At 35.9% G+C, this 13,380-nt stretch overlaps 1 protein-coding gene across 3 annotated transcripts; it reads right to left on the bottom strand.

Moving 5' to 3' along the window:
* Nucleotides 1-406: 406 nt before the first annotated feature.
* LOC131653513 (serine/threonine-protein phosphatase BSL3-like) lies at nt 407-12,902 on the bottom strand. Of its 3 annotated transcripts, XR_009299097.1 has the most exons (22): nt 12,123-12,901; nt 10,147-10,207; nt 9,962-10,040; nt 9,777-9,856; nt 9,588-9,682; nt 9,386-9,485; nt 8,438-8,507; nt 7,541-7,642; nt 7,374-7,455; nt 6,857-7,036; nt 5,468-5,738; nt 5,155-5,392; nt 4,886-5,056; nt 3,643-3,881; nt 2,587-2,671; nt 2,406-2,504; nt 2,129-2,328; nt 1,973-2,048; nt 1,430-1,565; nt 1,208-1,347; nt 916-1,073; nt 407-829 (listed from the first exon to the last, which is right to left on the bottom strand). XR_009299097.1 is itself a non-coding variant. In XM_058923677.1 (21 exons), the coding sequence occupies exons 1-21, from the start codon at nt 12,547-12,549 to the stop codon at nt 990-992; spliced, it is 3,012 nt and encodes a 1,003-aa protein (XP_058779660.1). In that variant the 5' UTR covers nt 12,550-12,902; the 3' UTR covers nt 407-989. The 3 variants fall into 3 exon arrangements, 2 of the variants coding, with proteins under 2 accessions (XP_058779660.1, XP_058779659.1); XM_058923677.1 differs by having other exon boundaries at nt 407-1,073; nt 5,155-5,389; nt 12,123-12,902; XM_058923676.1 differs by having other exon boundaries at nt 407-1,073.
* Nucleotides 12,903-13,380: the final 478 nt, after the last annotated feature.

Below are 13,380 nucleotides of genomic sequence, written 5' to 3'. Positions count from 1 at the left end.
ATATTGTCCGATGTGGAACTCTTAACATAAAGTAATTTATGTTCGGATACATTCATGTAAAAATGAAAAAATGAGTTGAATAACAAATTCATATTTAAAAAATCATATTTAAACCTAAAAGCTACAAATTCTTATTTCAAGTAAAATCAATCAAGAGACATAATTAATTCTTTTTTTATACCAGAAAACTCAATTATTTTAAAATCAATTTTCCACTATTTAGAACTGTTATTTTTCTCTTCCAAAAGAGAAACCAAACAATTATTTTTCTCTTCCAAAAGCTAAACCAAACAGTTTGGGCTTACAATATTACATACAACCTCTTATTAATTCTCTTGTTAATTTTACCAAGATGATTATGAAGCCAGAACTTCATGTTAACATCTCATTAACGTAAGTCAAAATCTTTTATCATAATTCACTTTCTTCCTTGGAGAATTTTGATTCACACAAAAATTAGTTGTACAAAGATGAAAATTACACATCAACTATGATACAAGGACCTATATTTATCTCACCATCACGTAAAAACCCTCATCCTCTTGATTAATAAAAAAGCCCAACAATAATATTAGCCTAAGGGCAAAAGGTGAATAATGTATAAGAATAAGAAAAATAGTCAGCACTGACAATTCATGATACAGAACACAACCTTGACTTCATAACCTATGCTCAATTTACAAAGGGTGGGGCATACCCGAACCGCAACTCCTACCTTTGAGAAAGTAAACCTAGCAGTCACAACCAACTTTGCATGTGGAACTTGTATCTTTCTTTATCAAGGCCTGCTGATTGAGGGGTGAGAACCAGAATTAAGAAAGCAAGCTTTCTGCAGGAATTAAGATCACAGGTTCAGAAACTCCCGTAAATGGCATCATGCTATATACAGAACACAAACAAAGCGATAGCGCGTGCCGGTTAAGTGAATATTAGGACATCCTCAGTAGTAATCACTATATCCAAGTGAGTGAACTCCTCAGTAGTAATCACTATATCCAAGCGAGTGAACCTCGGTCGTTGGTAACTGGGGGACGGCCTCTAGTTGGTGTTGGTGGTCTGTTGGCATTCAACTCCTGTACATTATTAACAGTTAATGATAATTTTTTAATACTGTGAAATGAGAAACTAAAAATTGACTTAGATGTGTTGGTTTATATCTGATATCACATAAGCATCACTATTAAATGGAAAATATGTGTATGAGTACCTGCATCCAAGTATCTTCAATATGCCGTTCTGGTGATGTTTCTGGTGAAGATATTGCGGGCGGTAACGGATGAATCAGTTTAGGAACCACAACAAGGTCTCTACCCAAAACTAATATTGCTCCTGCATTATTTGCAGTGCCTACGGGAACAAGAGGAAGAGTCAAGATTTAAAAGAGAACATGATGTAAGGACATAACACTGCAAAAGTTGGCATCATATACCACAATAATTTGTAGCCGAGAAAAGTGTGATCAGATGTCCCTGAGCAAAACGCTCAAACCCATCCATCACGCATTCATGTGCACGGACAATTAGCTGAAGATCATTGTTGTTGCAAAATTCCATCACTCGATCAGGCTGAAGTACCAAAACCAAATTTGAATGAGCATGAAAAAATGAATTGGAAAAAGATTATCAAATAGCACACTATTTAAAGTACACACCATCCAATAAGGCAACTACATGTATGATCTACAATTCAAATAACACCCATTTACAAAGATAGATTTCAAATTAGAGCTAATAATGAGTGTCAGCAGTCATAGCACTTCCACCAGCACGATATATAAGAATCTAAAACCACCATTTATCAGTTTCGCAATCTTCCAAATTAAAATTTATACAGAAAGTGTAGATTACAATTCACAACTATACTTCAATTTTCAAGCTTCAATGGATGCATAACATGCATTGCAAGATTATGGACACATTGAAACTACCAAATTACTACATTATTTACAGAATGACAGGTAAGGAGCGCTCACCCCAAAAGTAACTAGTCCAGGACCTCTAGCATTTGGCCTCAGTCCTTCCACACTGTCATTCTCTGTAGGATCAGACCTAGAAAGGAATATTTAATGCTGTTATTATCCAGGACACAGAACAATCATAAACAGGCAATGGCACACAAATGCACTAACCATAACAGATCCATAAGCACAATTGACCCCGCTTCCATCGGAATTGGCCGCTGAATATTCTCAATTTGTTCTACATGATTTATTGAACGACCAATACCTCCATGCATGCAAATAATCTTCTTCTCAATTAAAGCAGCTAAAGGAAGCCAATTAAATAGCCGGTTAATCCGATGCCACGTCCAAATTCCGTCTCTCTCGCCCTGATCAAGAATTCACATGGTTGGTCGGTGTACCCAACATAAATAAGAAACAGTATCAGGTAGCAGGAATTCCTTACCATCCTCTCGATACACTCAATTCGAAAACCAAAAAGGGCGTTAATATCTGCAGCTTCATGATTTCCACGTATTAAATGTACATTGTTGGGATATTCAACCTGCAATATTCACAAAATCATGTATAGATATGGGGTCATTAAACCTGCAATGCAGAAAGACAACCTAAACAATTAAGATTACCTTCAGGGCAAGAAGAAGGGTTATAGTTTCTAAGCTGTGCTGTCCTCGATCAACGTAATCTCCTAGGAATAGATAATCGATATATCTGAAAGTCATTTATCCAAAATTAGTAGCTGAGAAAATTAAATGCCTAAATCACTTTTTCAGTTCATATCACATCCACTGTAGGACTCTAAATAAACCCTTTTGTGCCCAAGAATAGACATCTAGAGTGTAACATGAGTAGCCCAATAGATAGCTCTGGTACCATCTTAAAATCCGGGTAGGGCCCTAAGTCAACCTAACAAAACCAGCTTGTAAGGTAAGAGACCCCTCTTATAAGGGTTAGGGCTTACTAACACAAGAAAATATAATTTATTAATGATACTTAAAAACCTCTATTTATATTAAAATACCCACACAAAAATTCCTAAATCCTAATCAAACAATAATGAATCATATTTCCCAACACTCAGCTGTTTTAACCACCTCTTCTGCTCCATTTGTAGCCATAAACCCTTAAATCATCATGGAAAGCTAGGGTATTCAATGCAAACTCTCGGGATAATTCCAATTCAGAACATATTAAAAAATACAACAAAAGAAAACGCATTATACCATCCAATAAAGGAAAATATGTAAAAATCATGCACTTTGGTGCTAACTAAGCATTATGCGAACTGCAAAGACAAGATCATTTTCTTAGAGTAGATTAGGCTGGGGTAATTGGGAGAAGAAACAGTGTCATGAACAAAATATTGAAAATGAAATAAGATAACTATAACATGCCCATGTGGGGTAATCAACCAAAGCGTTGGTTAGGGATGAGAACTCAACAATATCCCAAGGGTAAGGAAATTTATAAAGAAACACAATCGGCCTAAATATAGAAAGGTCGGTAGTTTTTTAATTTGACATCTTATATATCAATAACCATGTTTAAATACGATGAAAAATAACTGAATCAGAAGTATGCACCAACTGAAAATCGTCCATATTATGCAAACCAGTAAGCAGACACCAAAATAGTATCCATTATCCACAAATAAACTCATCAATGGGAAACATGGAACTTACGCAATGTCACCAGCAGTCGATGGTGCACCATACTCGTCAAAAAGGCGCATGAGATCCCCAAACTGCCCATGTAAATCACCAAATATTTTAATTGGTGCACTTAGTTGTAAGACACTTGGTTCACTTGAAAATATCCGCTCGGCACCATCACAAAGATCAGCAATTTCATTACAATCTAAGAAAAATTGCCGGCGCACAGGTGGTTTCCATCCACGAGGCTTTAAGAGGTGTGCTATGACCTATAAAGGTGGTGAGGGAACTCCATAAGAAACAAATCAAATTATAAGACAAAACAAGCATGGGAATGTGTATAAAAATGTACAGAGTGAGTCAACGCAATACAGAAACCCCAAAAATATCAGAAAATTTAATGCAAGATAAAGAAAGAAGTGCCAATAAAATAGTTAGGGGTGTACATGGGTTGGGTTGGACTGAGGTTTGGCCTAACCCGTTACCCAACCTGTTCAAATTTCAATGGGTTGGATTCGCCGTCCAACCCACAATTTCATTATCAAAACCAACCCGAACCGACACGTTCATTTATGGGTTGGGTTCGTGGGTTGTGTTTCAAATTAAAAAATAATTATTTTTTTCAATTTAAAAATATTGCAACACAATTCAAATATATTTATATTCATTTCTAACACACAAAATAGATGAAGCATATCATATAATATCTAATAATATTCATCAACATGACATAACACTAGATAATAGTATAAAATTTCACAAGACACATTATTTTTATAAAATACGTAAGTTGGAAATGATACAAAAGAAAATAAGAAACAACATTTAGTCTTAGAATTACGTAAACTTATTGATCTAGTAGTATTATTGGTGGAGATTAAAATATTTTTGGAAAAATTATGATTAGTGCTGAGATAATATTTTTTATTTCTATTTAAAATAATAATAAAAAATAAGAAATTTCTAATGTCACATCAATGGGTTGGGTCAACGGGTCCGCGGGCTGCAAAACTCAAACCCGATACCCGAACCAAAATTATATGGGTTGTTGTGGGTTGGATTGGGTATTATCCGTAAATGAACAGGTTCGGGTAATTTATGGGTTGGGTTGATTTGGATTAGCGGATTTGTGGGTCGACCCGCACCCATGAACACCCCTAAAAATAGTGAATAAACATTAACAATAATAATACGAAGTTTTTGTAAGATATAATTAATGACTTATTACTATGCTGTTCATGTTCTATAACTAATTGTAAAGATGAATTTGTACCTTTTTTGGCACACTATTGATGGACATCTGCCGATCTAATAACTTTCTAGCAGCAGTTGCATTTTCTGGAGTGCCATAACTGACCCGCCTGCCTTCATTTTCAAATTGATCGATTGAAAGCTGTCTAACCATGCCACCTAATGCTCCACCAGTCTCTGCAGCAACAACTACCTGTAGAAAATCGAACACAATAATTTCTTGCGCTTAATATTATATAGAAATTTATATAAGGCATATTTTTTCCTTCATAAGTAGTATGTATCACCCACAGCTCTATGATGCAGCCGAACTCCACCAGAAACATTGTTATTTGACCCTACAGAATCAGGCTTAATCAGGGAAGATGTGTGTTTCCCACTAGGGGTAGCCTCAGCCCCACGGTCTCTATCAGGTAATTCCACTTCTCCATTTTCTTGCCGTGCCTTGGCAGCAGCCAATGCAGCACTAATAGCTTCGGCTTCTGCAGCAGATGCTTCAACCAGATACTCAACTCCTTTGGCAGTTCTACTGTACAAATTAGTTTGAATGAATTCAAAGAACATAAACTACATGACACAATGGGAATGAAACTTTCTTTCGTACCGAGATCCCTGAAGTATAGCATTTTCAGTGCTGATGTCAGTATAAATGTCACCATTCATTGGGGGTGCAACTGGATTTCCCAATACAACAGAACCATCAGCAGCCACTTCAGTCATTGTTTGCCTGGGCCTATCATCAAATCCATATCGTCCAGGCAAGCGTCCTGCTTGAACATTAGATGCAGCTGCAGCAGCAGCAGCATGTGAAGCAGCAGATGTTGTTTCAGCAGCAGCAAGATCTTCGGCAACAAGTAGGTCATCCAGCAAGACTCCTGCAGCATATAAGCACAATACATTTGGGTCAGTCCATCTGTTGAAGTGATTAAATGGTTAAACCATGACATGATATCTCAAAGTGAATAATTACAGAATCTACAACAGACAACTGCTGCAATTCAGACTGCAGCCAATCTAGTTTATACAAATGCACTAACAATATTGAGGTGAATTGTTGTTCTATTTGGAAGGCCTTTGAGAATCATAATCTCTTCTCCGTATCACCTCACAGCTTGAGCTTGTGTATATATTTACCAAGGAAATTCCTCATCTTCCTCATCGATTTCTCACTAGAAAATTGATGCTTCTTGACCAGCAACATCAATTTAAGGAGGCAGTGTGTCAATACTAATTGTATATACTTTACAATTAGAATTAAAATCAAGATGAAACTGATAGAGCTCGTTGAGTCATTAATTGTAATAATTGAGTATGTGCAAATTTATGGAGGAATAGAGAATCCAAGAAGGCATCAAGCCAGAAGCCTATAATTACTTTTGACCATATGAACAGGGATTAACTGGAAATTTTTCATGAACAATAATAGGGACAGAAGAAAAGAATCCATTGATTGAAAGGAAAAAATGACCTTGGTTGCTCTTACTTGAAAACCAACAGAATACATATTATCTAAAAAGTATTCTGCAACTCAATAAATTTGAATTTCCTCTCTTTGTTCTTGTCAACTCTATTGTTTCTTAAAGTATCTTGCTAAACATGCATTTTCTCAACGGCATCAGAACCAAAATTATCTATACTAAGTGAATCATTCCATAATTAATTTTTATCTCCTGAAACATGTAGCAGTGGTTGAGAATTTGTGTATCAATGATGGTCATTAAAAAAATCCTATCATCTACTTGTAAATAATTAAATACAAAATCAAAGCCAAGTTTCAAAGTCACTATTGCTTCAAGTCTATCCAAAAACAAGAACAGAAAATAATTCACAAATTTTTTCGAGGGAACAGATATTCAAGTTGTATTGGATTGGAAGGAATTTAATAATCTGAATAGCCATAACTAGATTGATAAAATATCACAAGAGATGAAGCAATATATAAGAACTAATAAGAGATGAGTCTGCAAATAGTTACAGTATATTGATAACTTACCCCCTCTTAAACCACCATAAATAAAAATCAGGTCACCAACAGCAGCAGCAGCATGCCTACAACGTCGAGTCAACTCAACTGCTGCATCTCCACCAGCTGCATCAGCACTGTATCTACCAGTTCTTGGAGTGGTAACAACCGATTTGGTATCACACCAAACACCAGCAGCAGTATCCAATACTACAAACGAAAAAAGAAATAAAAAAGGAAGATATACATCATTTGGAATATCACTAAATATTGCATCCACGTAGAAATAAATTAATGCGAGTGACCATTGGTAAAAATAAGTAATGTAACCAAAAGAATGAAGTGAAACTTTAATTTCTGATACTATATTACAGAATAAAAAAGCATTTGCATTTCAAATATTGAAAACTATAGATGCACATATCAAGAGCAGGGCAAGAAGATAGTGTTAGGGGATAAAAACAATAGCTATTTCAATTGCATGCAATCCATATGGTACATGGAGCAACTGCCAACAAAAAATATTAAGCAACCTTAATTGAGTTACCTGCAACACTTGAAGAGTCTTCAACCATCCGGCCTCCACCTAGAGCCCCACCAGACACATGCAGCCTTGCATTAACAAATACCTAGAATCATTAAATTAAGCATGATCCTTGAACGTATAACCAACTAAGAAAATGAGAAAAAAAAATAAAAGAAACTGAATCCAACCGCTGCATGCTGATATCTTGGAGATGGTGAGACACCAGGGGCAATTGCCCATTCCCAACGACCATCTCTATGCTTAGCAAGTCCATATGCACTAGCCAATGGCTGCAATATAAGTGGTAAAATGACATTTCCAGTAATGCTTAGGAGAAAATGCTTTACAAATAACCGCACAAAAAATGTCAACAGAAATTAAACAGGTTTTTTATTTAGAGTTAGTTTGAGTAAGAATAAGCCTTAAAATGGAAAGAAAATATTGATAAGAGCAACCGCCCATAGACATCTTAAATAAACCTAAAATGATCACTACTACGAATGCCACCGATAAATTTTTCTGTTGGAGCATTGATCAAGCTGCTGGACCTTCAAAATGAGAATCTTTGAATTATTTGTTCTTGTCTCTACAACTCAGACCAGGATATCGCAAAGTTGTTGCCTTCTTTGATTTGTAAAGAGATATAATTGTTAAGTTGCACTCTTAATTTCCTAGAATGTTTTGTTTTACTAGTTCTTTTTCCAACTCTTGATGATACTCTCAGAATTTGGGCTAGGACTAACTCAACCCAAAAACTAGCTCAAGAGGTGAGGAGTGCCAGAACTAAATAACAACTACTTCGGCCACATATCTAGTTGATGTGGCATCTAAAGTCTCAACACTCCCTTTCACGCTCAAGACCGAATATCTAAAACATGGAAAAATGCAAGTGGTCCAATAAAAACACCCCACCTATTTAGGGCTAGACTCTAAAGTATGGAAGAAGACGAGGAGCTCAAGAACAGATCTAGAATGATCTCTAAAAAATTAAGCAGTCAAGAGCTAGCACGAGAAGTGAGGATAAGGCACAAATTACACGCTTCGTCAGAAAATCAAATAAACATAACGGAAAAAAAAAAACTTACAACACTATTGGCATCCCTTCCTCCACAGAGCAGAAGAAGCCCATCAGAGCGTGCACTTGCAGTTGCATACCTAGTACAACAAATGGAAAATTTGGTAAATCAACCCCGACATAATGATAAGTTTTTTACAAAAAGATAGTCAGCTTCTTAAATAAGGAAAAGTGGGTCTACACTCTATATAGTTATTTTGCTTACGCCTTCAAAGGTGGTAAAAAAAATCCCACACTGACAAAAACAGTGATAATAAGACAAATGCATTACATAAAAGTATTAATGCTAAATAGAAAGTCAAATTAAGGAGAGCTTCAATTCAAACTTACTCAAGTCTACAGTCTAACTCTTTCAAAATCTCAAACATAAAGACTACGAAAAAAACGAAGGGGTGCCTATCCTACAATCATAATGCTCATACAAAAATAAAGTAATAAAAAAGTAATATACCAGGTCAATTTTTAAAAATTATGTTTTAAAAAGAGTGGAGAGAGAAAAAAATGAAGATTTGAGAAAATAGTTTATAAAACATATATATGAAACAAAGTTATCCACTAAATTTTTTTTAAATCTTTAAAATCATCATCATATTTAATTGAAGCAATAATTAAAGTTTATACAGAAATAGAAGGTAAACGGGCTACAAGCTGCGCCGCAACTCCTTTTAGGATTGCAAAACCAATTCTCTTAAAAACTACATTCATAGACCTAGGAGATACAACATCGATATTCATAAGCATTTGGACTGTCAATTCAAACCCACAAAAAACATGGCAATTCAATCAATTAAGATTTCTATACAAATCTAACTTGAATTTTGTGTTTCCAGAACCTAATACAATAGATCAAAGGCTAAAAAGTAAACACTATCTTGTCTTTAAGAATTTGAAATTGATATGTACAATGATGTCAAAAGATCAGTATAAAAAGGCAGAATTTAAGGAGATCAAAGCATACATGCATGGAGGTGGGCCCTCTCCTTCTGGCTCTAACTTGCGCCATTCATATGGCTTAGCAGCTGTGTCCAAGGCCCATACATCAGCCAAAGGTCTCTTTCCTGGGAAGAAAAGATGAAAGAAGCGAAGCATCAATTAAATTTTCAGAGACACGAACAAGGCAAAAAATAAATTGGGATAGCATCGAGAAGTTACCAACTTACCATCATTGCCTCCAATTGCCATAAGATACCTCTGGCCCACCAAAGCCATCACATGTCCATAACGTGACCCTGGTCCGGGGCCTTGAACAGATACTCTACATAAAATTCAGTATCTTAGATTATATAAATGTCCTTGGAAACATTAAGTCATCGATGGAAAAAAAACAACACATGGGTTATGTGTCTAACCTATGCCATCGGGGCCATTGCTGAGTGAGATCAAGAACATGAAGGTCTTCTGCCGACAAACCAGCAGGACCAATGCCACCCTAGGAAACAAGGTAATATTCCACAAAGAATTAAGTAATCATTTAAAGAAAGGAAATAAATCCACCGACATTAAGATAACCTCAGAGATATCCCCTCCGTGATACCTGAATTACCACCATGGTTCCCACGGCAGTTGCCACATGGGCAGCCCTTGGCGTTGGAGGTTCTCCAAACGGAGTTAGCCTGCATTATGTTTCCCGTATAAGCACTAGAGCAAAACATGTAAGACTATAAAAGTATTGTTATGGCTTAACAGAAGTGGGGAAGAATAACCTAGTTCTAAACTCACCTAGACCATTTATTAGTCAAGACATCATAACAGTGGACATCAGCTGTGGCACCAGCTAAACCTGCAGCGTAAATGGTATATTAGCAGTATTCATAAATTTCAACTATAAACACTTATCACTCAATTATTATAGCTATATAATGCATGTGATTTTGTTAACAAGATAAGCGCCTTTCGTCCGATCGATATTGACTCTTTTTCCAAAGAAAAAGTGTACAAAATCTAGATAATATTCAACAGGTAGTATCACTCACAGACCACAGTAAGTCTGATCGATATTGACTCTTCTTCCCGAGAAAAAATGTACAAAATCTATATAATATTCAACAGGTACCATCACTCACAGTAAGATATGCAGATGAAGCTAATTCTAAAATAACCAAGAATGTTTGCACCGAATCAAGTCGTCAGTATTTAGGGAGTGTTTAGAAAAGCTTATTTGGTGCTTGTGAGGGATGATTTTATAACATAAACACTTCTATTGGTGTTTGAAAACACTTGTAACAAAAATTTATGACATCCATAAAATGTTTTCAGCTTATTTCAGTAAGCCCTCTGAATAGGTTATGAATCTTAAGTAAACTCCAAACAATAACTTAATGAGTAAGCATTTAGTTAAGCTATTTACTTGAGTGTGTTCTTAGTTGGCTAGTTGCTAACAGTATGTGATGAATAGCTGCCAAAGGGACAGTTATAATGATGACCTTGCGTTTTGAGAATGAGAATAAAAAACATGTGGGACTCCTAATGAACAAAAACATGATGTTCTTAGTTAAAGAGGTTATGGAAGCAATAATTTGCTATAGTTTTCAACAAATGTTACATATTTTTAACATTGCTTGGGTCCCTTAATCACATGGTCGGTGAGTATAGAAAAACATATGTTGGGAAAGGTCAACCCGTTACATGGATCTCAATTATCTCAAGAGATTAGTCTCTGCAATTATGCACAAGAGATACCTTGGCTTACCAAAAAAAAATGAATACTCTTTTCACAGCATAAACTAAAACCATTTTCATAATGTAAAATATGGGATCCATAGAGTTCCTATACCACCAAACCAAACCAAAGATGACAAGTTGTAAACCGGAAATTTGTATGTGAAAATGAATACCAGTCCAACCTCATTCCTTGTTACATTCTAGGACCTTTGCCTACAAGAATTATCTTGTAGAAAAACTGAATGTTGACATGGCATCAATGTTTTATATCCAAGGGGTTAAGAATTCAGTCATTCGCAACTGCAACCCCTTCCCGCCAATTCTTCATATTTAAAGTCAAGTGTAGCAAAAGGGAAATTTGGTCTCTGCATTATCTGCTTCAAACTTAAAGGTCTCTTCTACAAAAGTTGATTAGAGATGCAAAAGCATTGTAAGACCTTCAACCTAGAGGATGTAAGCTGCTAGAAGAATTACTTCCAGACAAGCTCCGTTGGATGAATGCAACTGAACATATTAAAGTGGAAAGAAAGCTAATGCAAATAACTCCATTGTTATTTATGGTTGTCTTAAGTTAAAATATCCAATAAAAGAATGATCATAAATACCACGTCCACTCATTTGTGTTCAAATCTGCCATATCCATACAAGTTAACTATTACATAGCTTTGCAATAAACAAAGCCAGATTTTATCCCAATTGAAGTTCAAAAGCACCAAAGACTAAAAGAACCCATGAAAATAAGCCCTAACTACCACCAATCCATTGCCATAGATGCTTTTCCATGACATTAAACAGCAAGGAAATTAGGGTTCTTTCCATTCAAACAACCCTAGTACCTATTACCTAGACATTAGTACCAAAACAAAATAATAACTACACACTAACAGATAAAATAAAACCCCGCCCGCATGACAAACTACAATTCAATTCAACTTTAAAATACCAATTATGCAAGGCGTAAAGACATAAAACTAACATTAACCAAAACTCATCTACAACAATATAATTTCATAGTTAAATAGTTAAATACATACGTATTCCAGCATTTCCAGCTGACGAAGGAGTCCCCGAACCCGCAGAATTTCCTTCAAGAGCAGTAGCACCACCAAACAAAATCAGCCTCGGACCAATATACCCCGGCGTCCCCTCCTCTCCAACAGCTGCAACCGCCGTCAACGTATGTCCACACCTCGGCCCCGGTCCATCCTCCTTCTTCTCCAGAATCGCATCCACCACAGTGTAATTCGGCGCTAACCTCGGCCCAACCACCGGACTCTGCTGCGCATCATTAGCCCCTTGCTGCTGCTGTTGTGGCATCTCCGCCGGAGATCCGCCGCCAGACGACGGCGGTTCCGGAAGCTGCTCTTCTTTCACTACAACCGGCGCCGGAGCAGAAGCAGTTTGCTTCTGCACAACAGAATCGTGATCGGCCGCTTGAACCATCGAGGAATCAACGTCCATTCCTTCAACCCTAAGTTTCAAGCAATTTCGTTAAGATCGAAGCTAGAATTCGCGCATAATCGCATTACGAATTCGATGAATTCAAACGCCGATAACGAACTCGATTTTCACGAAACGAACGAATTCAAATGTTCGTAAACGCAATTGGAAAAATCTTAGCTCAGATCGTTGATTCTTCTTCAATTCGGAGAAAACGAAAATCAAAAACTCGCGAATTTTTCAACAAGTATATAGGGGAGAGAAAATAGTTATTAGGTTTAAAATTGAAACCTGAAAAGAACTGAAAATAAAAAAGAGAAGAGAAACGGGAACGAAGAAAATCACAAAGCCACGACTCCAAAAGAGAAAAATAAAATAAATTAATAAATTTCAGTCAAAAAATAAATAAATACATGATCTATAACAATAAATATAATTCTTTAAAAAAATGCAATCACTTTCTCGGTCATGTCTTTTTCTATCTTTGTGAAAAGAAGGTGTTGTGTCTTTCTCTCTCTAGATTTAAATTTTACCTTTTTAGTGTGGAAAAAAATGTTTTTTTAATATGTATTATATATTCTCTTTCTCTTTTTGATTTAGAAAAAAAATATAAAATATAAAACGAAAAAATAAAATAGGAGTGAGTGGTGACTGAGATCAATTGCTAAGAACTGCAGTAGGGATGGAAATAAGCTAAGCTTTGTCAAATCAAGTCTCGTCTGTAATGTGTCATAGATTTATTTTTAGGTTTCAACCTTATCTTATCGAATGTCTGGTTAGCGTGTTAAGCCAATTTATTTTAGACATATATAAATAAACAATTAAAATAATATTTAAATAGACTAACTAATT

This window comes from Vicia villosa, linkage group LG2 (genome assembly GCF_029867415.1).
Source record: "Vicia villosa cultivar HV-30 ecotype Madison, WI linkage group LG2, Vvil1.0, whole genome shotgun sequence".
NCBI lineage: Eukaryota > Viridiplantae > Streptophyta > Magnoliopsida > Fabales > Fabaceae > Vicia > Vicia villosa.
Note: the sequence above shows the minus strand (reverse complement) of the source record. Positions and strands in the feature narration are given on the sequence as shown.

Excerpts from the sequence above, each read along its gene's own strand:
- LOC131653513 (XM_058923676.1), bottom strand. The coding sequence starts at position 12,549 with ATGGACGTTGATTCCTCGATGGTTCAAGCGGCCGATCACGATTCTGTT. Across the intron at positions 10,208-12,122 it reads AGCTGGAAATGCTGGAATAC|GTTTAGCTGGTGCCACAGCT; the intron begins GTATGTATTTAA and ends TTTACGCTGCAG. Across the intron at positions 2,672-3,642 it reads TCGACTGCTGGTGACATTGC|ATATATCGATTATCTATTCC; the intron begins GTAAGTTCCATG and ends AATGACTTTCAG.